This window comes from Odocoileus virginianus, chromosome 23, assembly GCF_023699985.2.
Source record: "Odocoileus virginianus isolate 20LAN1187 ecotype Illinois chromosome 23, Ovbor_1.2, whole genome shotgun sequence".
Classification (NCBI taxonomy): domain Eukaryota; kingdom Metazoa; phylum Chordata; class Mammalia; order Artiodactyla; family Cervidae; genus Odocoileus; species Odocoileus virginianus.
Window position 1 is genome coordinate 17,627,941 of NC_069696.1, and position 24,313 is coordinate 17,652,253.

A 24,313-nucleotide genomic window follows, 5' to 3' on the forward strand; every position below is an offset into this window, starting at 1 on the left:
TTGCTTAAACACTGTGAAAGTTCACACAATCCCTGAAACTTCTCTGTCTCTCTCTCTTTCTTTTTTTTAATCCTGAATTTAATTTAATGTCCTGCCAAAACACCAAAATAAGCTTAGACAGAGGCAAGGAATTAATAAGTAGGAACTTTGGGCTAGACCGACTGGGTTCAAATGTTGGCTCTTCTGCTGGGTGTGTGACTTTGGCCAAGTCGCTTAACTTCCTAGTGTTCCAGTTTTCTCCTCTGTAAATAAGGATGGTGAATGTTTCTATTGTATAGCATCCCTGTGGGGATTACATGAGTTACAAACAGAAGACATTTAGAGCAGCGCCTGGCACACAATAAACGCTTCTAAGTGTTTGCTGTTCCAGACATCCCTGGGTATCCACGTGGCAGTGTGATTCTAGGACCCACCCCCCGCAAGATACTAAAATCCACAGATGCTCAAGCCCCTTACATAAAATCACATAGTATTTGCATATAACCTACACATACCTTCCCATGTACTTTAAGTCATCTCTAGATACCTTTATAATTCCTCACACAATGTAAATGCTATGTAATCTGTTGTGACTACAATGTAAACACAGTGTGAATAGTTGCCAGCACACAGCAAATTCAAGTTATGCCTTTGGGAGCTTTCCGAAATTTTTTTATTCTGAATATTTTTGATCCGAGGATGGTTGAATGTGGAACCTCAGTGTAAGGGGCTACTTGAGAATCCATATGGAGGGGTGCTGAGTGGGTCTGATTTTCAGTCCCAGCCCCACCAATTCCATTTATTGTGTACTGCATTTTTCTCCTCTATAAAATGAGAAGAATCATCATTGTAGTGAAGACTTGTGTAAATGCTCAGCATCCTCTATTATTATGAATAAAAACATTGTCCAGAGATAGAAAGGTTCTAATCCTGCCTCCAGTACTACATTTAGGAATGGGAGCCACAGAGAATCTCAGGAGAAGGCAGGCAGGCTGGTGAGGTTCTGAAAAAAGGCAGTACCGAACTTCTGTTTGGACCAGTGAAGGATGTTTAATCCAAAGGCAAGATGACTAAGCAAGGAAGTGATAGCTCTCCTCACTATGTCAAGGGTGACAGAATGGTTCTTTGTCATTGGATCAAGTTATGAGACCCCATGGGAGGTTGGAAAGAGTCAGGGAACCTGGGGCAGCTTGGTGAGGGTTCAAACTCAACTTTTCCCAGCTTCAGTTCCCTCATGAGTCAGATGGGTAGGGGTTGTCTTCTATCTCTTCTGCTTCTGTCCTCTAAGCCACTGAACCTGCAGCCAATTTCTGTGTCTACAGAACGTTTCGGATAAAGGCTCCTTCTGATGAATGTTTACTACAGCAAAAGAGCTTGAACTGAGTATTATGCAAACCAGCAAAATCCTCTAATGACTCTGAGCCCCTATTTCCTCATCTGTCAACTTGAAGTGAGACTGCAATGGGTTTCACAGGGCTTTTTGGAGAATAACCTGAGGTCGTCCATGTGAAAGCACCTTCTTAAAATGTTGTTTATTATTGGGTAATTATAACCCATTACCGGGTTATAAATTTTCAAGAATTAGAATATAATAAAAACACTCATAAGCACCAACATCTATTTAAAGTAACTTAATCTGTTTTCCGTGATTCAGAGGAGCCTTCAGGAAGTTATAGTCTCTGGGTCATGGTTGTGAGCATAGAGTTGCTCTGTAGAAAAACGTCCTGGCTGCTTAAGTTCTTTGGATTTTAGGATTCACATTAAGTGGAAGCATGTTGACCATATTAAACCCAGAAGGGAATAGAGATCACATACTCTAAGCCCCTCATTTAACAGATGAAACCACTGAACCACAGAGAAACTGAGTGACTGGCCCAGAAACACATGTTATTTAATGGCAGACCTGGGAGTAAGATCCAGGTCCCTGCCTCCCAGCATGCTTTCCATCATTAGTTTAAACACAACTCAGAAAGTCTGAAATGAGGCTGAGCGTGTACTGATGAACGTGGTTGATCCTTTGAACGTGGAATTGGAGAACTATCAGAAGGAAGTTTAAGGGTCTGGGTATGTCATTAAAGGGTACATCCCCATGAACTTGACTTGACCCACTTGGGGGGAAAAAAAAAGTGCAGTGGAATGCTTAGTAATTTTCTTAAGCATAGAAGTTCATTTCTTCTGTATAAAATCATTCTCAGCTACCCTCTGAAATTAAATGACATTCCAAATGCAGGTCTTAGGGTGGCTTTCACAGGCTTGTTATGTGCACAGGGAGCAATGTGATGTAAGTACGGTATAATAATGGTCTCTTTTTTCTTTTCACTAATGATCATTCACATATATATTCTCCAACTTTATTGTTTTTTAAAAACATTTATTTATTTATTTGGCTTTGCCGGGGTTTGGTTGTGGCATGCTGGATCTAATTCCCTGACCAGGGATCAAACCCAGGCCCCCTGCATTGGGGGCTTGGAGTCAGCCACTTGACCATCAGGGAAGTCCCTTTGTTGAGTTAATGTTGCAAGAGGTAAGTGTGAAACAAGTTACAGGTGACACATTCCTCCCTGGTCTTGCCCTGTGTGCTGTTACACTAGCAGCTGTCTACACAGGATCAGCCGTCTACGCAGCGAGTGCCTGTGAGCAAGTAGCTGGCAATGCAAAGCCTTCCTGGATGCATTAACAGCAGAGTCTCGCCTCCACCTCCTTACTCTTCCCTTGTATAAATGTATTTCTCCAGGGATCTACAGGATTTTTTTTTTTTTCTCTATTTTTAGTTCGTTGATAACTTGAGAAACCTCCCAGGATCAAAATCTTGAATAGGGAAGATTCAGTTCACTCAGTCTTTTCTGAATCCCTAATCGATGTTGAAAATGAATCTGAATGGGAAGTCCATGGGTCAGAGAATGTGGTGCGGAGGAGCACAGACTCAGAAACCAAAACGGCCTGGTTTCGAATCCCAGCTCCTTTTGTGACTCTGGTCGCATGCCTTTGGGCAGGTCCCTTAAGTGCACTGGGCCTCAGTTTCCTCACCCTGAAACCTTATCTCATAGGGTTGCTGTGAGCATGCAGTCAAATCAACTGATACTTATAAAGTGCTCAAAATAGTGCTGGATGGTCAAAATGTTTAAAAGATGACTCTGGGTCCAAGGCTGTAACGCGCAGGCCTTAGGGTCTTGAGGTTTGAGCAAAGGGGGCTTATTTTTCCTCAATTAGAGTAGCAAAGCACATCCTACGTCAGGACTTTTTAAGGAAATAAATAGCAGGGGGACTTGACTGTGAACACCAGAGTTCGTTTGTTTTATTTGAAATGTATTTCTTTTTGGCTGTGCTGGGTCTTCACTGCTGCACAGAGGCTTTCTCTAGTTGCTGGGAGCAGGGGCTACTCTCCAATTGTGGTGCACGGGCCTCTCATTGCAGTGGCTTCTCGTTGCAGAGCATGGGCTCTAGGGTGTTCGGGCTTCAGCACTTGTACATGGGCTTAGTTGTCCTGTGGCACTGTGGAATCTTCCCAGCCCAGGGACTGAACCCGTTTCCCCCTGCATTGGCGGGCAGAATTCTTGACCCCTGACCACCAGGGAAGTCCCGAACACCAGAGTTTATTATCAAGCCTCTTTCTAGCTCAGTGAATGTGTCCACATTCTCTCCTTGGAAGAGCAGTGGCGATTCTGATAGATTTGTAGCCTGGCCTCCAGCAGGTAGCTTGGTCTGTCGGGGTCACTTTTGTAAAACTGCTGGAAACGCCATGGTGTTTCCTGAACTGACTGGGACTCACCCGGTCCCATGAGCCCACAAGCCCAGAGCCTTAAAGTGGGTCCCCTGGCAAGGGGGTTTCCGCGTTATGGTTTTGCTTGCTTCGGGGGCTGGGCTGTAGGAGAGATTAATGGGAAGTGAAAAGAGAAACAGTTGTTCTCAACCGGCAGGTCTGTTTGGAGTGTGTGACTCTTCTTGTATTTAGGGAAAAGATTACTCATGAGTATTTTCTTCCATAGAATATAAAGAACCTCAAATTACTACTTGCGTCCCCCACCCCCTTCTCACCCGCCTCTCTTGTTTCCGTGTCTCCTCTGCAGAAACTTCAGCATTTTACTCTCGTTTCCCCTCCCGAGTGGGATTCGGTTCTGTATTTGCCTTGGCACTCGCACTTCCAATAAGCAACCCCATCCTTTTTCCTGTTTCTGACTGAGCATCTTCTGCTCTGTGGTCCTCTCACCGCCAGGCACTTCCTTCAGCCACGCTTGGCCGGTCCTCGTATTTGTCCCCGAAGGGCTGACTGTGCTCTCGCTGCTCATGTGAAGGAGAAGAAAAGTCCCCAATAACTAGTCACCCCGCTGTTCCTCTTCAGAGGTGACAGCATTGACTGCGGAGGCCAACTCTTAAGGTTTCTTCACTGGTTCAGAAGTTGAGATCTTGCTGAGCCGTTTTCATGCCCATCCCTACCTCCCTAGGTCCCAGGTATGCATCTTTAAGGTCATTGGAAAGAGTTGGGGTACCTCCTGTGTCCAGGAACCATTTTTTAAAACTTTTAAGAATACAGTTCTTAAAGAATACAGTTCTTAAAGATTACAGTTATCACCAAATATTGGCTGCAATTTGTCTTCCTCCAATTTATTTCACTTAGCCTAAGGCCCTCCAAGTCCATCCATGTTCAAGGACCATTTTTCATAAGCATTGCTTCTTGGCCCAGTCAAGAGTCCAAAACAAAAAAAAAAAACCCTGAATTCTTTAGTGGCTATGTGTATTCTAAAGATCATAGAGCAGTAACATATTGCATGGAATTATTTTACAGTACCCCTTTATTCCCCATGTGAAAAAAAAAATATGAAACTTAAAAACCAAGAAAAAAACTCTATGTTGCTGTATTAGTCACTCAGCCATGTCCGACTCTTTGTGACCCCATGGACTGTAGCCCACCAGGCTCCTCTGTCCATGGAATTCTCCAGGCAAGAATACTGGAACGGGTAGCCATTCCCTTTTGCAAGGGATCTTTCCCACCCAGGGATCGAACCTGGGTCTTCTGCAAAGCAGGCAGATTCTCTATCATCTGAGCCACCAGGGAAGCTCATCTCTAATTTCAGTGCCCATAGTTCTTTATTTCATGCCCAACACAGTGGACCAGTTTCAGAGGGACTCCCCCAGAGCTCAGGTAAACCAGCTGCCATTCCGCAAAACTAGACTTTGCAAAGGAGCCGCCTGGAAGACAGAGCCACTGGTCCTGCCCAGACACCCTGGATCTTCTCAAGGGCACTGAGCTATTCCATTTCCTCATGCACCCAGGAGGAAAAGTAGCCCATCCAAATAGACCAGTTCTTTGTGATGTTTGACAGGTGAAAGGCCCTTCTTTCCAGGGTCAGACTAAAGGACACTGTCAGAGCACACTCAGAGTCCCCTTAGCAAGTTTAAGTAACCACCAGTAAATAACAGGCTGAAGTTCCTCTTAGCAAACATTGATTCTGTTCTAGTTGAGCTGTTAGTTCATACAATATTTTAGAGAATAAAGCACTCTTGAGCATCTGGCTTTTAACCCATCAGTTCTCAAACACTTCGTTTCAGGATTTCTTTCGATCTTTTAAAATTATTGAAGACCCCAAAGAGCTTTGCTCATGTGGCTTTTATCTATCTATGTGTGCTATATTGGAAATTAAAACCAAAAATTTTTACTATTTGTTGTCATATATATCAAAATATGTGTTAACTTGCTGAAAAATAATAAGTCAAGTATATGTTAACATAAATATGTATTTATGAATATGTTTTTCAATACCAAAAAAAAAATAAGGGAAAGAGTGGCATTGACTTACATTTTGCAAGTCTTTTTCATGTCTGGCTTCATTTTAAAAAAGGCTGGATTCTTGTGTCTGCTTTAATATCACATGCTGTGTAGCTGCTAGGAAATTCCACTGTATGCTAATGAAAGATTGAGAATAGAACAACAACAGCAGAAAAAACAAATAATCTCTTCATAGTGTTACAAAGAGTTTTGACTTCTTAGACACCCTGAGAAGGTCTTGGGAACCTGGAAGGGTGCCTGGATCACACTTTGAGAATCACTGTTCTCTAAACCACTTGTATGATATGTCAAAGGTTTTCCCCAACCACAGAATAAAATGAAAACACAGACTCACAGTCAAGCTTCCAGACAGAGATCCAGCCTGAGCCATCCTCTTGGCCTCAGGGGCCGCCCTCTCTGCAACCCAGTCCTGGTCCTACTCAGAGTGCACGTGCCACCCCCACCAGGCAGTTCTAACATGAACAAGCACCTGTTATCCTTACCTTGCCCTCTCACTCCCAGAGGCCAGGCTGATAGTGTCCCCGAGACAAGTGAGTTGCTCTTTCTGGAAGAAGTTGCAGGGAACACTATATTATTTGACATCTCTGGCAGGTCCAGCCCCACTCTGAAACATTCTCACTTTAAAAGGACACGGGGCTGCCATCAGATCAGTTCTGTGCGTGGAATTCTCCAGGGAAGAATACTGGAGTGGGTTGTCATGTCATACTCCATGGGATCTTCCCGACCCAGGGATCACACCCGGGTCTCCTGCATTGCAGGCAGATTCTTTACCTCTGAGCCACCGGGGAAGCCCTGTGATTCTACACTTGCCGCCAAAGCCCACTGACATTATTATGACTCTGCATCCCTCAGGTGCTTCAGGCCACCATAGAGCTGCACCTTCAGGACAGACTGGGAACCCACACACCCCTGGAACTGGAGCTGGGCAAGGAAGAACAGGGCTGGGAGACCTATGGCTCCTTAAAGACATGAAAAGCAATTCTCTCCCCCCACACACATTTTGCCTCTAAATAAAAAAATTCACTTGATACCACACTTTGACACTCATGAACCTGGAGTTCTACCTGAGATTCAGAGTTGAACCTTAAGGGCTCTTCAGACATGGAGACTGGGTTTTGTTAACCATTCAGAAATCTTTTCCCTTTATTTCAGCTGTCTAACTGATGAGATCTTTTTTCTCTCTTTCCTTTCTGCCTTGCTCTCTCTCCAACAGGCTTGCAGCCAATGTTCTGGAGCAGAGATGACGTAGCCCAGTGGCTCAAGTGGGCTGAAAACGAGTTTTCTCTAAGGCCGATTGACAGCAACACGTTTGAGATGAACGGCAAGGCTCTCCTACTCCTGACCAAAGAGGACTTTCGCTACCGGTCTCCTCATTCAGGTGAGAGTCTGGACTCCAGACCTGGTCTCAGCCTGGGAAGTCTGGTCTCCGGCGCTGGCCTTTGTCACTACTCACCCTCTCAGGAGATCTCCACGTCAGGTCGCCGTGAACACAGGGGCAGTGACCCTGCTTAGTGGAGGGCGGATCCTGCTGACGTGGGCCAGTGTGAGGGGAGAAGAGGAAGGGTGAAACTTTCAGGAGAAGTGACCTAGCTCAGACCTATAGACCCTGGAACTTAAGGGATCCAAGTGTACCACCATATAAGGAAGAAAATCCGTTCTTGCTCTTTCTCTCCACCTTGCTTCTGATTCTGAAGTGTTTCAGAAGAGATGCTTGAGAGTGAGTGTAGAATGCAAACTGCTTATTTAAAAACAGACAGGAGAGGGCAGGGAATGAGTGCTACTGAGGCAGGAGGAGTAGAAGGGGAAGGAGAAACAAGCGAATGGGTGAGAAGGGCTGGGGAAGGTAGAGATCCTTCTGCCCAGGCAATTTGAGACCTAAATTCAAAGGGCTTTAGGTGATTTCTTTTGGAAGTTGTGAATTTTTTGAAGTAATGAATCTTATATTGAATAGTTTGTGTGTTGGTATTAGTCATTCAGTCGTATCCAACTCTTTGCAACCACATGGACCATAGCCCATCAGGCTCATCTGTCCATGGGATTCTCCAGGCAAGAATACTAGAGTGGGTTGCCATTCCCTTCTCCAGGGGATCTTCCCAACCCAGGGATCAAACCTAGGTCTCCTGCATTACTGGCACATTCTTTACCATATGAGCCACCAGGGAAACCCAAGAATAGTTTGTACAACTCTTGAAGGATACAAGTGACAGTTTCCTCTGGCTCATCTAACAAGAAAGATTTATCTAAATAAGGGCTCCTAAAACCACATGGAAAAGTTTCCTTCAGTAAGAAGCTTTGGTACCTGCAAAATGTATTGCTGATATGGATAAGAACTCAAACAGACTTTCTAATTTCACTTCTCACACTTGATGAATATTTTTTCCTTAAATTTTTTGTGATGTGGACCATTTCCAAAGTCTTTATTGAATTTGTTACAATATTGCCTCTGTTTTATGTTTTGGCTGTAAGGCATGTGGGATCTCAGGTCCCCGACCAGGGATTGAACCCGCTCCCCTTGTGTTGGAAGGTGAAGTCTTAACCACTGAACCACCGAGGAAGTCCCCTTTGTGGATTTTTAGAAGAGATTTGGGAACTCTGTGTGTCCAAGGGGAACCCTGGTCTCGGGCTTCTGCCTCTTGAGGACAGTTATTCAAGGACCCACGGGTCCTGCCTCTGTCAAGTCTCCTTGCTGCCCCCACTTTGATGTCACTTGTCTGGCAGAGACCCTTTCTTCCTTGACTTAAGGGCAAAGATCCCGCACAAGGTCTTGGCTTTTTCCCCAACTACGTTCACCCTTATTTACTCCTGGAGACCGGCCAGGAGTTAATAAACTAGCTAACCGTCCTGAGGAAACAGCCTGTCACACAGGGCAAGATAAGGATGTGTATAGAACTGTAGTGTTGCCCCAGCTTTTCCTAGTTGCAGCAGAACCGTTTAGAGGAGGAAATGATAAAGGGGAAGTTTCCCCCAGAAGTACAGATGTTCATGGAAACTTGAAAACTTCTACAGCTGAAAACCAGGGCACTGTGAAGGTTTCAGCAGGGACACAGACATTCTTGAAACATTTCATCTTCCATTATTGGTTCTTTCTGTAGCCTCAGGATAAGAAAACTGTAAAACAACGATATAAATAAATAAAACCAACCTGAAAGGAACCTCGAGAGTTCCTTTTAATTTAATGCAAAAACACTTCCCTTTTCTGTTCCAGTGGAAACTCAGAGATTAGACTCAAAGGGGCAAAGTTACCCACCTGGAGGGAAAAGTACACTAGCTCGTCAGTGTTCAGGAGAAGTCATTCATGTCTGGCAAACACAGGAAAATACAGTGATGTGTTTTAAGTTGACTTGATTTAGACCTTGGGCATGCTTTCCTCTTTGCAAATCTGCCTGTCCCTCCCCTCATATCTCAGGTACGCCCTTTTTTTTTTTTAACTTTCTGTTTTGTGCTGGAATATAGCCGATTAACAGTGATGTAATAGTTTCAGGTGGACAGCTAAGGGGCTTAGTCATACATATACATATGTCCAGTCTCCTCCAAACTCCCTTCTTATCCAGGCTGCCATAGAAACATTGTCAGGAGCTTCTTTTTGTTGCTGATTTTTTATTTCTCCAGTGACTTCTCAACTTTCCTTAAAGCTGGGAGCAGAGACATACCAAACCTGTCAGTACATCCTTGCCAGTTTGTCGGGTGTTTGCAGGGAGAGCCGTGTGAAGGCCGGAAGGGAGCCCGCCGCCCCACTGAGGGCAGGATCACACCGAACCTGAAGGCAGGGGCAGCTGGGGAAGGAGAGAGCAGAACGAATGGGCCTCAGAAAAGGAGGGGGGCTGCTCTGGAACGTGCAGGATGGAACTGCGTGACGGGTCATTGGAGCAGCGTTAACTTGGGTTTGGGTGGCCGTGAGGAAGCCTGCCTGGAGCTGGAAGAGGCAGAGTTAGGCAGGTGCATTAGTCGGGACGTGGCTGCCATAGCCTCGGTTCGAAGGGAGCAGCAGAAATTTATTCTGTGAGTGTTCCCTGAGCAGCTCCATGCCAGAGGACAAGAGAGCTGGCTGAGGGAGTTAAGGGAGAGAGAAGTGATTTCCGGCCGCGTTGTCAGACGAGGCTCGGTTGTGTGCTAGCTGAGCCAGATTTTGAAAGCTCTGAAAGGTGAGCAAGAGGCCAGGAGGGAACGGTGCTGAGGAGGAGGTGAGACCAGTTCATGTGAAGGAGCACCTTGGAGAAGAGTTTTCTTTTGAGACACTGTTCATCATTACTCATCACCCCTCACCCTCGTCTGCTTGCCGCTTCAAGTTCTGCTGCTTTCTCCAGGAACACTTTCCCTGACTCTCCCATCCCCATATCCCCGGTTCCACTCCGCCTTCCTTTCCTCCACATCTCCCCGCCTCAGTCTGGGTGAGGTGCTGGTCCTCATGTCTTTTCCTTTTGGCTGCACCACATGGGGGATTTTACTTCCCTGAGAGAGTGAACCTGTTCCTCCTGCATTGGAAGCACTGAGTCTTAACAGCTGGATCACCAGGGAAGTCCTGTTGATCCCCTTTTCTGTTCAGTCGCTCAGTTGTGTCCGACTCTTTGTGATCCCATGGACTGCAGCACGCCAGGCATCCCTGTCCTTCACCATCTCCTGGAGCTTGCTCAAACTCATGTCCTTCGAGTTGGTGATGCCATCCAGCCATCTCTGTCATCCCCTTCTCCTCCTGCCTTCAATCTTTCCCAGCATCAGGGTCTTTTCTAATGAGTCAGTTCTTTGCATCAGGTGGCCAAAGTATTGGAGCTTTAGCATCAGTCCTTCCAGTGAATATTCAGGACTGATTTCCTTTAGGATGAACTGGTTGGATCTCCTTGCAGTCCCCGGGACTCTCAAGAGTCTTCTCCAGCATCAGAATTCAAAAGCATCAATTCTTTGGCACTCAACTTTCTTTATGGTCCAATTCTCACATGCATGACTACTGGAAAAACCATAAGTTTGACTAGATGGACCTTTGTCAGTAAAGTAATGTCTCTGCTTTTTAATATGCTATCTAGGTTTGTCATAGCTTTTCTTCCAAGGAGCAAGCGTCTTTTGATATCATGGCTGTAATCACCATCTGCAGTGATTTTGAAGCCCAAGAAAATAAACTATTTCCACTGTTTCCCTATTTGCCATGAAGTGATGGGACCAGATGCCATGATCTTAGTTTTTTGAATGTTGAGTTTTAAGCCAGCTTTTTTATTCTCCTCTTTAACTTTCATCAGGAGGCTCTTTAGTTCCTCTTTGCTTTCTGCCATGAGGGTGCTATCATCTGCATATCTGAGGTTATTGATAGTTTCTCCCGGCAATCTTGATTCCAGCTTGTGCTTCATCCAGTCTGGCATCTGGCATGATGTACTCTGTGTATAAGTTAAGTAAACAGGGTGACAATATACAGCCTTGACATAACTCCTTTCCCAGTTTGGAACCAGTCTGTTGTTCCATGTCTGATTCTAACTGTTGCTTCTTGACCTGCATACAAGTTTCTTAGGAGGCAGGTAAGGTGGTCTGGTATTCCCATCTCTTTAAGAATTTTCCACAGTTTGTTTTATCTCAGAGCATTTCCTAATTCTGTCATGGCCCCTGACACACACACCCAGGGTTCACACTGTGATACATGAGATTGTTTTCTATTCCATATCCTCTCTCAGAGTAGAAAGTTCAGGCTGCGTCCTGTTCAGCTGCTATGTCTCCGGTGTCTAGCACAGGGCATGACATCTGGTTGGCACTCAATAAATATTAGCTGAATTATGACCCAACCCAAGAGTATCTTACAGCCAGTTAAGCAGTTTGGATGTTATTTTGCAAATAATAAGAAACCACTGAAAGGTTCTGATCAGGAGAAGGATATGACTGAAGCTCTCCCTTTGGTACAGTCAGTCCCCTACATACGAATTAGTTCTATTCTGAGAGCATATTTGTTAAGTCCAGGTTTTGCATAAGTTCAACATAGTTAGCCTCAGTACCCAACTAACACAATCTGCTATTTAGTACTGTACTGTAGTAGGTTTATAATACTTTTCACACAAATAATACATTTTAAAAAACAATAAATAAAGCATTTTTTATCTTACACTATAGTACCTTGAAAAATATAGTAGTGTAGTCCAAGAGCTGGCATACAGGGGCTGGCATCCAGTGACCAGGCAAGAAGAGTTACTGACTGGAGGAGGGAGTGGATGGTGGAGCTAAAGGACCATCGGAGGTAAGAGATGGAGGGCAAGCACATTCACATCTTTGAAAGTTTGCAACTTGAAGGTTTGTGTGTAGGGGACTTGCTCTATAGACGCTTGCCATCAGTGCATAGGGTAGCTTCACTGGGTCATTAAAAGCCAGAAAGCTAGGTTCAGTGCTACTGCTACAGTGCTAATTTGAGACACTGAAGTCCAGAACGGAATCATTGACATCAAAATAATATGCTTTAGGCATGAAATGGTTATCCTGGCATTTTGGCCAAGTGACGCCAAAACATTCAGGAAGATGTGCCCTTTTCTGCAGAAGTCTAAGATAGAAGCCAGGCCAAGCTGGGAATAATAGATTTCAGAGCATCCCCTATTACATCGAGCTGACAATAAAGATAAATCTATGCTGTAGGTAATTTTATTTTAAGGCAGCAACCAGCAAGCCATGGACAGAATATCAAGGTGATACCTACCAGTAGGGGCTATCAGAAAACTTGCCACAGAACAGGAGTATTGTCAGAGGAATTGGAAGACAGAAATAAGAAGGAGATGAGATGAGCCTTCCCATGAGGTAGGTAGCCGGCCAGCAAGGTGATGAGGGCGTGATATACCTGCTCACCTTCTCCTTAGATAGAGACAATGTATAAATAGAAAACCTTGTTTCTCTCTCATATGAAACATTTGGCATGCTTCTATTGACCTCCAATTTGCTCTTGGCCTTCAATGTAGTAGATGTCACAAGGTCCAGATTCTATACATGTCTCTTCCACACATGCCATCACCTCATTTGCTCTTACCTTCCTTGTCCATAAAATAGAATATTCAACCTGGGGATCCCAAACTCTCTCTATAGTTCAACCCAACTTCAAACACTGAAGGTGTTAAGCTTTGAGTAAGCATTATGACTTCCCACCTATAGGCAGTAAATAGATACTTTGGTCTCCTTCATGACTGTATACCTTGAAAAAACCTAGACTTTACCCAGTTTTTTCCTGTCTTTCCTTAATCTTTTTTGCTGCATAAGACAAAGCAGCAGCAGCTTCTCACTAATCATAGGGTTGCTAGAATGAAACAAAAGGATCTGATGGCCCATCACCATGAATGGATGTTTACAGCTTCCTCCCAGCCATGTTTCCTGCCTGGCTTCACCCAGAGTTATGTTCTCTGTGCATAGAAATAACATTCCTTGACACAACTCATCCCATATGTAGACAGGAGAGAACAAGAGTTGGATGAGTTATAATTAGTTGAACTATTAAGATACCTTCAGTCAAATACAGTAGCCTCCTTGAACCCCACATTCTCCAACCAATTAAACAAACTACATTTATGCTGTCCACTTTCAGGACAAAGGTCCTCCCTTTTCAACCACTAAACTAAAAAGGGAACATTGAGAATATATTAAGATATCATCTCCAACAGAAGATGTCAAAGTTGAATATAAATGGTAGCTTTTCTTTGAAATAATCTCCTAATCAGGATATAGCAGGATGACAAATTTACAATGTTCACAAAGTTAAGGGAAGAGTGTAAAGGAATCTCTATTTTATAAAACCTCACCCAGACAGGATTATTTTACCTAGTCCTTGGGCGACTGGATAGTTATCACATTAAATGGTCTGAGATGATTTAATTCAAAGGAATTTCATTGAATTTTATGAATTTATTGAGTGCCTTGAAATGAATAACTCCAATTGTGACTTGACCTCTTTGAGACACTGAGAAAACACATTAATCAGAAGGAACAGACAAGTTAGCATTGATATTAATACTCTCACTTAGAGTTATCCATTGCAAGATACTCAGGTGGGATGTATTTATGTATCCCTTATTAAATGAACAACAAGTGTTATTAATTTAATTCATATTAGACTTTTTAATCAATGCCTTTTAAAAAACAAGAAACGTTCAAAGTTCCTTCAGTTTAATTCAGCAAAAAATTGTATTGGGGTTTTACTAAGTAAATGAGTTTTTAACATACTGGAGTATGATGTTACAAAGTGTTTCTTCCTTTCCAGCCCACCAGAATCTTTTTCTTTGGAAATGTGCTTTGCTTGTGACTTTCAGAGATAGTAAAATTTCTTTTAAAGGTTAAAAAGGTCTATATCTACATGTGTTTCCTGGGAAACCAACCTGCCTATTAATCTCTATTAAGCAGTGGTAGGTGGTTTGCTGGCTTGAGTCCACTGGCTGCTTTAGTCTCAAGTCACAGAGTCTGAGGGCATGGGTCACAGAGAGGAATTTTAGCCCTGAAGTGTGGGAGTTCCAACAAACAGGACCCTTGACTGAAGATACCCAGAGTTGCCTCTCTCTTCTCTTCCTGTGTCTTTGAGCAAAACAAGCCAAAGATATGTGTATTACCCATCAGCAAAATGCCCAGATAACTCAATTACAGGAAGCTCACGGAATTTGTTAGCATTTCGCTTATCCCATTGGTAAATATTGGTGGTGACTGACTGATCGCTCTGCTATGCAGAGTCATATTTTAACATGTGAAACATACAGTACTTCCTGTAGTTGACAGTGCATACTTATGTCACAATATTTAGATTTTCTCACAAACTTATTCTTTAGTTTACCTTACCTTATCTTCTGTATGCAGGTAAAGGCAGTTGTCTTTCTAGATGTCTTCCTAACTGAGTGAGTTTCCTCTTAAATATCATATTCAGAGACTTCCCTGGTGGTTCACTGGCTAAGACTCCATGCTTCCAATGCAGGGGGGCCTAGGTTCAACCCTTGGCCAGGAACTAGATCCCACATGCTGCAACTAATTAAGAGTTCACATGCCACAACTAAAAATCCAGCATGCTACAACTAAGACCTGGCTCAGCCAAATAAATAGATAAGTAAATATTTAAATATATATATAATATTTATGTTAGATATATATTACATATATATAATATCCCAATTTTCCACAACCTGCTCCCTTTTTTTTCCCAGGATCTCTGTCCAAGACATAGATATCAAATAAATTTCAAATATTTGTTCCTAAGTGAAAGAGGAATTTATTTTTATGGTCACAGAAAGCACTCTGTATTAAATTAAAAGATTTGTAATTCAATCAGGCTATAAAAATGGATTGAGTGGAATGCTTGGAAACGAAGACAGAGCAGAGCTGGAATGCCAAGCAGTCCCATGATGGGAATGTTCTTAGACCACCAGTGGGATCTCCCAGGCCTGTGTCTGAGTTGGTATTTTCACTGTTGAATTTATTATGAAACTGAAGGGACTGAGGCCCTAGACGTCATTTTGAACCTGTCACAGGCGGAAAAGAGCAGCAGAGAGTTTTCTGACAAATCTGAATAGTGTCCCTCCCACACCATATATGCTGTTATTTTTTTTGTAATTGGTCAGAGGGAAACTAAAATCTCTGAATAAAAACAGGAGAGAAAAAGAAAAGAGAATGCTTTGCAAATGTAAGAATGTGTTACTTCTGATAATCTTCATGGGAGGATGTGTACATAGTAAATTGTCACCTCTGAAAAATGCCAGTTTTTAATAATGTGAAGATTCCGCTTTAAACCTACTGAACACAAGAAGGTAAACATTGTGAAACCCCATGGGGAGGGGCTCTGGGTAGCCCTGTCAATGACAGTCTGCATTGGTCCCATTCTTCTGGAGAATAAACAGTGTATAATAAGAACTTTAAAACTAATCATACCCTTTCACTGATAACACCGTTTTAGGAAAAGAAAATTCCCATAGAGGCAATCCAATAGGGAGTCAAAAAAGATACCCTTAGTAATTCTATTCATGACGGTGAAAACTGGAAATGCCCATACCACCCCCTGTAGGGGACTGACTGGCTTTAAAAAAATATGGAAAATATAAATATAGAGAAATACACCATAGCTTTATAGCCACTCATTGAGACACTTTAGTAAATCGTACAGGCCTTATGGGTCATGTTCAGAACTTTAAATGTTATTATAAAGACAGGTGGAAGCCATTCACGGTCTGAAGCAGAGACTGGCTTGATGAAACACAGAACTGAGAAGTGGGATGTAGGGCAGTCGGTAGATGCAAGGCAGTGACTGAAACTAAGACATCCAGCAAGGAAAAGCGGGTGATTCAAGGAATATTTAGAAGGCAGAGTCTGTAAGTCTTGGTGGTGTTGAGTGAGGAGGAGAGAGTCAAGGATGAATCCTGGCTTCTGACCCAGTCAGCTGGGGATTTACTGCAGTAGGAAGCACCGAGGGTTGTAGAGGCGTTTATGTCAAACACAGAAGACGTGCGGTGCCCGGGTGACGGGCAGGAGGACGTGTGTAGGAGGTAACCGAAGGCTCTGAAGGTGAGGCGGCGTGTCTGACGGGAGTGGAGGGGCTGAGGTTACCCAGGAGGAAGGCGATGAGAGGCCTGGGAGCCTTAAAGGTTGAGGAAGCAGGGAGAGCAGAAAACCAGGAGATGAGCCGTGTCTGAAGCTGTGTGGTGTTCTAAGCAAGGCAGAGACAGTGACTAGTGGTGGTGATGTAGCTGAGAGGCAAGCACATCGCCCTTTGGCTTTCGATGAGCTCGAGGTGACCTTGGAAGAGCACCCTTGTACCTTCCTCCCACCTTCCCCCATCCCACCCTTCTGGGTCGTCACAGAGCACCAAGCTGAGCTTCCTGAGCTGGACGACAGGTTTCCACTAGCTAGCTCTGTTACATGTGGCAGCGCGCGTCCATCAATCCCAGTCTCCCAGCTCATCCCTTCCCCACCCCGTGTCCGCGTGTCCATTCCCTACTTCTGCATCTCGATTCCTGCAAATAGGGAGGGGATATACATCCAGGGTTAGCTGATTCACCTCATTGTACAGCAGAGAGCAACACAACATTGTAAAGCAACTATACCTCAATTTAAAAAAATAAAAAGAGCACTTTGGAGAGGATTGAAGTGGAGACCAGAGGGCCCAGAGGAGCGCACGGAGGCGGGCGTAGTGATAACAGAGTTGGACAGCTCCTCGGAAAGTTTGGCTGCGATGGGAAGAGAAACAGGGACAGCACCTGGAGGGGAAGATGAGGACAGAGTAGGGTTTGTGTGTGCGCACACGTGTGTGTCTGTGTGTGTAGAAGACAGAAAACACTTGGAGCTGCTTAAATGCTAAAGGGAAGAAACCCACAGGAAGAAGTTGAAGATACCCTGTGCACTAGGACAGGGAAAAAGACGGTGAACTAGAAATATGTGTATGAAATTATGTCAGCTGGAAAAAAAATTCCATTCTTATGAATGTGACTTTATGAAACTTATGTGTGTCCTTGAAAGACAAAAAGTTTTAAAGCAGAGCAAATAGTTCCCAGATTTTTTTGGAGACACATCAGTTAATGATTATCCTAGTCACAAGGGGTACCATCTCCTGAGCACATAGAAGAGCAGACCTGGGGCTGACGCTTATTCACATCATCTCATTTAATCCTCATAACAGCCCTGCCAAGTCTAGGCATTGTTCTCATCTGATACAAAATAATATTTAAGCCTTGAACTAAGGCTCAAAGAGAAAAGGTAGTTTGCCTCAGGACATGCAGCTAATGAATAGAAGAACCGGGATTCAAACCTGGGACTCCCTTGCTCCAGACCCCAAGCTCTTTCTTCTAAAAGTAAAGAAACTTAGGTAAGTTTAACCCTTTAAACAGCATCTTTATGTTCTTGGTCTTCAGACACTAGTAAACTTGCTAAGGCAACTTGCAGCAGTTTTGTTCACTCTACTGCTCATTTCAAACAAATTTCAAATAAAACAATAGAATTTAGGATTCTCGAAGTAGATGCCTAGGTTTTAACATCAAGGTCACTGATACCTTGTATACTTTGTATACAGTGTATACAAAATTGTATATATGTGTTTAGTTTGTGGGTTTCTGTGTGTGTGTGTATGCATGTATCTAGCAGTATATCTAGGGTTTATAGGACCTGAAGTTATAATTTGAAGACACACAGTTCTAGGTTTCCTTTTGTTTCTTTTTTTAAATTTTATTTATTTATTTATGGTGTGCTGGTTCTCTGTTGCTGTGCACGGACTTCCTCTAGTTGAGACAAGTAGGGGCTACTCTAGTTGTAGTGTGCAGGCTTCTCATTGTGGTGGCTTCTTTTGTTGCAGAACACAGACTGTGGGCTTTAGTAGTTGTAGGGGAGGGCCTTCGTTGCCTGGACCAGGGATCAAACCCATGACCCCTGCATTGGCAGGCGGATCCTTAACCACTGAGCCTGGTAGGAAAGTCCCCTTGGTTTCCTTTCATGGGACTATGCAAATGAAGGCCCCTGAAACTCACTAGCTTCACAGCAAACCCACTTGTGCATGTGGATACATGAACTATGTGTGTATGCTTGAAGATTGAGGGAGAAACCCACAAAAGCTATTGTCCCTTAAACAATAGCCTTGGTTTCATTGCTTAGTACAATGGATGCATCTTTTAGGGTTAGTGCTATTTATTTCTTTTCTGGGAAGACAGAGAAGATTTATCAAGGACTGAATAGGCCAAGAGTTTCTTGAACAAGTGCCTTGAATTCAGGCCAGTGGTCATTTGCTTTGTTAAATATATGGCTCATGCTCTTTATACAGCAGGCAAATAAATATAACTTCTTTTTAAATATCTTCTTTATTCCAGCGATCTTTTTGTTAATATCACTTTTGAGATGTCATCTCCTATGTATATGAAGATTTTCAGAATGTAGCCAGAAAGCATACTGGGTGCTGGAGGAACTGGGGGCCAGTGAAGATGGAAAAGGATGGGGGGGCACCTTTATTTATTTAGGAAACTGTTGCAGATGGGACACACATGCTGTGCTGCTCCAAAAGCCAAAAACTAGGAACCGAGGTACATAAGATTACAGAGGCCAGCTTCCAGCCCAACAGAGGAACCTTCTAGCGACTAGAGCTGTCCAAAACTGGTTTGCTTATGCTGTGGCCCGCTGCCCATCATGGAAGTACTCAGCCAAAGCTACTTCTTGGCAGGGGGCTTTTGCTGAACACAGGTTCGACTCCATCTAAGAAACTTGTAGAATTTTAAGATTCCAAGTCATTATCGGGCACAAAATATTCCTGCCAGGCACACACAGCAGCACACACAGTGGGTTAGTTTTGCCCCAGAGTAGTGATGTTTGTGCTAAGCCAGCCACGATCCCCAACTGAGCTCCTGCGCCAAGGAAACATATCTGTGGATGAACTGGTTCAGTACTCTACGGTCTTAGAATCATGTTTTTCCCTAACCTGGGACCCTGGGCCCAGGCTCCCACCCTTTAGCTAGCTGTCACAGGTGTCACTTCCAAATGCTTTCTTACTAGTTCTTGAAACTTAAGTATGGAACTGGCTGAGCTTTGCCTGACCTCCTCTCCCCAACTCACTCAAAGAGGAGCCTTCTCTGCCTGTCTCCCTTTGCCAATTTTGGGATGAAAGGCTGTAGAGAGGCAGCACAAGTGCTTGGGGAAGTACCGGGCAGAGCACAGGTCAGCCCCGCTTAGCCCATCAAGCCAGGGTGAGGCGTCCCGAGAGACCAAGATGGGGGAATGGCCTCAGTGCGCCTTGCCTTTTCTAAAAGGGGAACATAACTGTGACCTGACCCAGACACTCCTGCTTTGTTCTCCCTCAGAGTCCACAGGTCTGTCCTAAACCACTCTAATAATATCTGTAATAATAGTGGAGATAGCGGCGGTCACACAGCAGCTGGTGTTTGCTGGGTTCTCACTGTTTGTCAGATGCTGTGATGAGTGCATTACCTGATTACCTCATTGGCTCCTCATAGGCCCCCTGAAACGTGGTGGTTGTTGTCGTTATTGTTGTTTAGCTGCTCAGTCGTGTCCAACTCTTTGTGACCCCAGGAGCCTGCCAGGTTCCTCTGTCCATGGGATTTCTCAGGCAAGAACACTGGAGTGGGTTGCCATTTCCTTCTCCAGGGGATCTTCCCCACCCAGGGCTCAAACCCACATCTCCTGCCTCGGCAGGCAAGTTTTCTATCACTGAGCCACCTGGGAAGCCCTCCTGGGAGGAAGATGCTACTGTGCTGTGTTGTGCTTAGTCACTCATTTGTGTCCGACTCTTTGTGGCCCCATGGACTGTAGCCCCCCCACCCCCCAAGCTCCTCTGTCCATGGAATTGTCCGGGCAAGAATATTGGAGTGGGTTGCTATTCCCTTCTCCAGGGGATCTTCCCAACCCAGGAATCGAACCCAGGTTTCCCGCATTGCGGGCAGATTCTTTATTGTCTGACCCACCAGGGAAGCCCAAGAATACTGGAGTGGGTAGCCTATCCCTTTTTCAGGGGATCTTCCCAACCCAGGAATTGAACCAGGGTCTCCTGCATTGGAGGTGGATTCTTTACCAGCTGAGCTATCAGGGAAGCCCAGATGCTGCTAATACTGCCGTTTTACAGATGAGGAACTGATGCCTGGAGAACTTAAAGGACATCCGCTTTGTAGACTCACTTTCTCTGTACCTACAGAGAAATGGAAAAGAAAGTGATGCCCGCTCACCACTCAGAGCCATTGGAGTGACCTCCAAGGAGGGGCCAGGTGTCACATGCACCCAGACCCTGCTGCTCCACATCCTCTTCTGAGGGGGACATGTGCATTTCCCAGAAAGTCAGGGACCTGCTCAAGGTCGCCTGGGGGAGGCTCATCCCACAGCCTAGGCCCCAGGGCCCTCCCCGCACACCAGCCTGCCTCCAAGCCAGCAGAGTCCGCCACCTTCACACACTCCATCTGCATTTCCTGGCCTCCCCTTTCTAAATGGGCACATTAATTACTGCCCATTTTTCTTAGTAATCATCTGGAACACTTTTTTCTTTTTTTCCCAGGGTTTTCGTTTTCTCAGGCTACTACTGAAATAAAGCTTTGCTCAAACCCACAGGATAGAACACCAGCTATGTGAGGCCGTGTAAATGGGAAAAGTTCAGGAAGACATTTACGCTAAACCCCAAGAAACAAAGTGTTGATTAGAGACTTATTTTTGTGAGCGATTAAAATATGAATCATTAAAATAGGACGGTATTTCGGGCTCTGTATCCTCATCTCGTCAGCAACAGCGTCACCATGACTACTGGGTCTGAATTAGATGAGCTCCAGAGCCTTCCCAGCCACACGCAGTTGTGCCTTATACCGCTCTCCCTTATACACACAAACGTTCTCAAGTCTGGTTCAGAACACCTCTGGAGCTCCTCGCCCGTGTCAATGAGAGGAAAGACCCAACGACATGAGGTCTTCAGTTCTTAAAGGCTTTTTGCTCTGTTTGATCACAGTCATAAATAGTGGCAGTAAAAGTGTTAGTTGTTCAGTTGTGTCCGACTCTTCTTGACCCCTTGGACTGTAGCCCACCAGGCTTCTCTGTCCATGGGATTCTCCAGGCAAGAGTACTAGAGGGGGTTGCCATTCCCTAATAGTGGCAGTAAGTTATATTAATATAATGACCAAAATTCGAAGATAGAGGAAGAAATAAAAGTGAAACCCAAGGGTATCTCAGGAATCACTTTGGACGGGGTATCGTGGAACTTTATTTGGTACAGATAGAAAAGGTGCAGAAGTTTGCGGAAACAAAGGAATTCATTTGAAGTGTTTCTCAGGTTCAGGCTGAGTTGAAGGGGAAAAAGCAAAAATTTAGCCATAGCCCAAAATATGCAGTTAAATTAAGTTGTTAATTAAAGTATCTGTTAAAAATGGCTAAAATTAGAGACAAAAAGCCCATTGTTTGGTACAATTGTTGACTGCGTATCTGTGTGTGGAAGGGCGTAGGGGGACAGTCAGAAAAGCCTGCGGTATTTTTAAGATTAATCACCCACGTCGAAGGGGTGTTGAGGCACCCACCTGCGTTTTTGAACTTGGAGCTAAGTCAAAGGGGAGGGACAAGACCGGGACAGCTTTTCTTTCTTTCTTTCTTTTTCTTTTTTTGCTAACTGACTACTCAGTGGACACTTCAAATACAAAATATATCAGCACAGAAGGCCCCCAGTTCAAACCAGCCCCTCCCATCCTCTGCGAGAGCTGACATCCAAAAATGATTTTTTGGGATGGTGGAACCTGGGAGCAATGCCTGTATGTATTTTTAGAAGGAAGCATAAGTTTGAGCTTCCCAGAATATGCTAGTTCATTATAGGGTATCTTTAATATTAATAGTTAGCACCTCTGATTAGACTTGTAAATTTTTTTTTTCATATTTATTCTTTTCCTGCCTGGGATTGGGGTGGATTAGAAAAAGGCACTTTTTTTTTTTCTGTTGGGAAGATTTCTATGAAGAATCCATGAATTGTCAGTGAAACATTAAAACTTTTCATCCTTAATGACTTTATCTTCTTTGAATAATCTAAAATGCAAATAAAACATTTATTTTTTTAATAAAAGGAATAGCAATAAGTTGAGACAATTTAAGTTTCTAATAAAGTCTTGTACATCCCTATGACAGGCTGTTATATTGCAGTTACTAAAGCAGTTGAATGATGTGGAGGGAAAAAGATACTCAACTATGATAAGCTTGATTCTAATTCTATAACTATATCATATACTGTTGTTGTTCAGTCGCTCAGTTGTGTCCAACTCTTAGGGACCCCATGAACTACAGCACACCAGGCTTCCCCATCCTTCACCATCTTCCAGAGTTTGCTCAAATCAAACTCATGTCCACTGAGTCAGTGATGCCATCCAGCCATCTCATCTTCTGTCACCCCCTTCTCCTCCTGCCCTCAAACTTTCCCAGCATCAGGGTCTTTTCCAGTGAGTTAGTTCTTTGCATCAGGTGGCCAAAGCATTGGAGTTTCAGCTTCAGCACCAGTCCCTCCAGTGAATATTCAGGTTTGATTTCCTTTAAGATTGATTGGTTTGATCTCCTTGCTGTCTAAGGGACTCTCAAGAGTCTTCTCCAGCACCACCATTTGAAAGCATCAATTCTTCAGCAAAAACATACTGTGTATAGTATTAACAGGGTTCTTGTTTCTTAGGAGTAGGATTATAGATGACTTCTGTTTTCTTTCTACCTTCCTATTCCTTTTTTGTATGTGACTTTCATAATCAAAAAAGTTTTTAAAAAGTCGCATATGGCTCTGACCTTCTGAGTTTTAGTGCCACATCCTATCCCCTGTAAGCTCCCCATGGACAGACCTGCCTTCCTCAACATCATGTCTTTAGGACAGTGGCAGGCACAGAGTTAGAGCTCAGCAAATAGTTGTTGAACGGAACACTCCCATTTCCCTGTTTCTCTCTGCTTTTTCTCCCCAGGTGATGTGCTCTATGAACTCCTTCAGCATATTCTGAAGCAGAGGAAACCCCGGATTCTTTTCTCACCGTTCTTCCACCCAGGGAACTCGATACACACGCAGCAGGAAGTCATTCTTCACCAGAACCATGAAGAAGGTACCCGGGAGGCGATTCTCTCGTCCGAGATGTAGCCTAACCCCAGAGCTTCTGCTGTCTCTCTGTTCTTATTCACGTGATTCATTTTTCATTTGACCAACATTTACTGAGTACTGACTGTGTTTGAGACCCTAAGGGAAATGCCAAGGTGAATAAGATCTCTCTTTGGTTCTCGGCAACTCCCAGTCTCGGGGAGGAGATGAGATAGATATGCACATCAATAACAAAGAATAGCTGTAACAGGCACCATAAAGAGAAGGTGGAAGGGGAGATGACAGCCAGTGCAGGCATCAGGTTCAGCGTCACAAAGGAGGCGGCCTGCAGGTCTCCTTGAAGTTCTGATAAGCAGGAATGAAGTGGGGGAACATTCCAGGAGGACCCAAGATGGAGTTACATCCTTGGAATAGAGAGCAATCACGTGACTGGGGTTACAGAGCTTATCTTTCTTTTCCCCCTACCTTTGATGATGAAAGATTTCAAACAGACCCCAAATAGGGAGAATAAACTAACTGGAGCCCTGGGAGCTGTCCCCCTGTCTCCACAGTGATCCACATTTCGCTGCTGTAGAACCAGTCCAAGGAGGTAAGATTAGAAGCAGGAATGGAGGACTTTGATTTCTGGGCTGTGGAGCAAAGTAATGGGGAGGCATTGAAGATTTTGAGCAGAGGGTCACATGTGCTGGGGGAAGAAAAGAGACCCAAACCCTGTGAACTCGATGGGGGTCCAGGGGGCCTCATCCTCGTGCTCTGGAGGCGGCGTCTTGCCATGTGTTCAGTGGGAAGACTTAGTTCAGACGTTCCAGGCACCACTCGGCTCTGGCCAGTTACATGGTTCTTATCAAATTACTGGTAGAAAACAGAACAGAAGACCAGAATTGAATTGTGGCCCTGGACAGAGCTCCACAGCAGGTGTTTGGGGACAGAAATAGGGTGTAAAAAATCTTCCTCTGCTCCCTGTTCTGTTGAACTGCAATGTATCAGGCCTCCTGGGAGCATTTCCTCCACATCTTTCTGCCCGAATTGGGAACCAAAGTAATTCTTTTAAATGTATCCTTAGG

General features: G+C 44.2%; 1 protein-coding gene across 4 annotated transcripts in view; it reads left to right on the top strand.

Annotated features, from left to right (window-relative positions):
• The window catches only part of ETV6 (ETS variant transcription factor 6), a 275,166-nt gene that overhangs the window by 217,653 nt on the left and 33,200 nt on the right, over positions 1 to 24,313 (top strand). For all 4 annotated transcript variants that reach the window (XM_020888633.2, XM_020888634.2, XM_070453633.1 and 1 more), the window contains 2 exons: positions 6,978 to 7,142; positions 23,122 to 23,256. In XM_020888633.2, the coding sequence (XP_020744292.1) occupies positions 6,978 to 7,142; positions 23,122 to 23,256 (300 nt within the window). The remainder of the gene's footprint in view (positions 1 to 6,977; positions 7,143 to 23,121; positions 23,257 to 24,313) is intronic.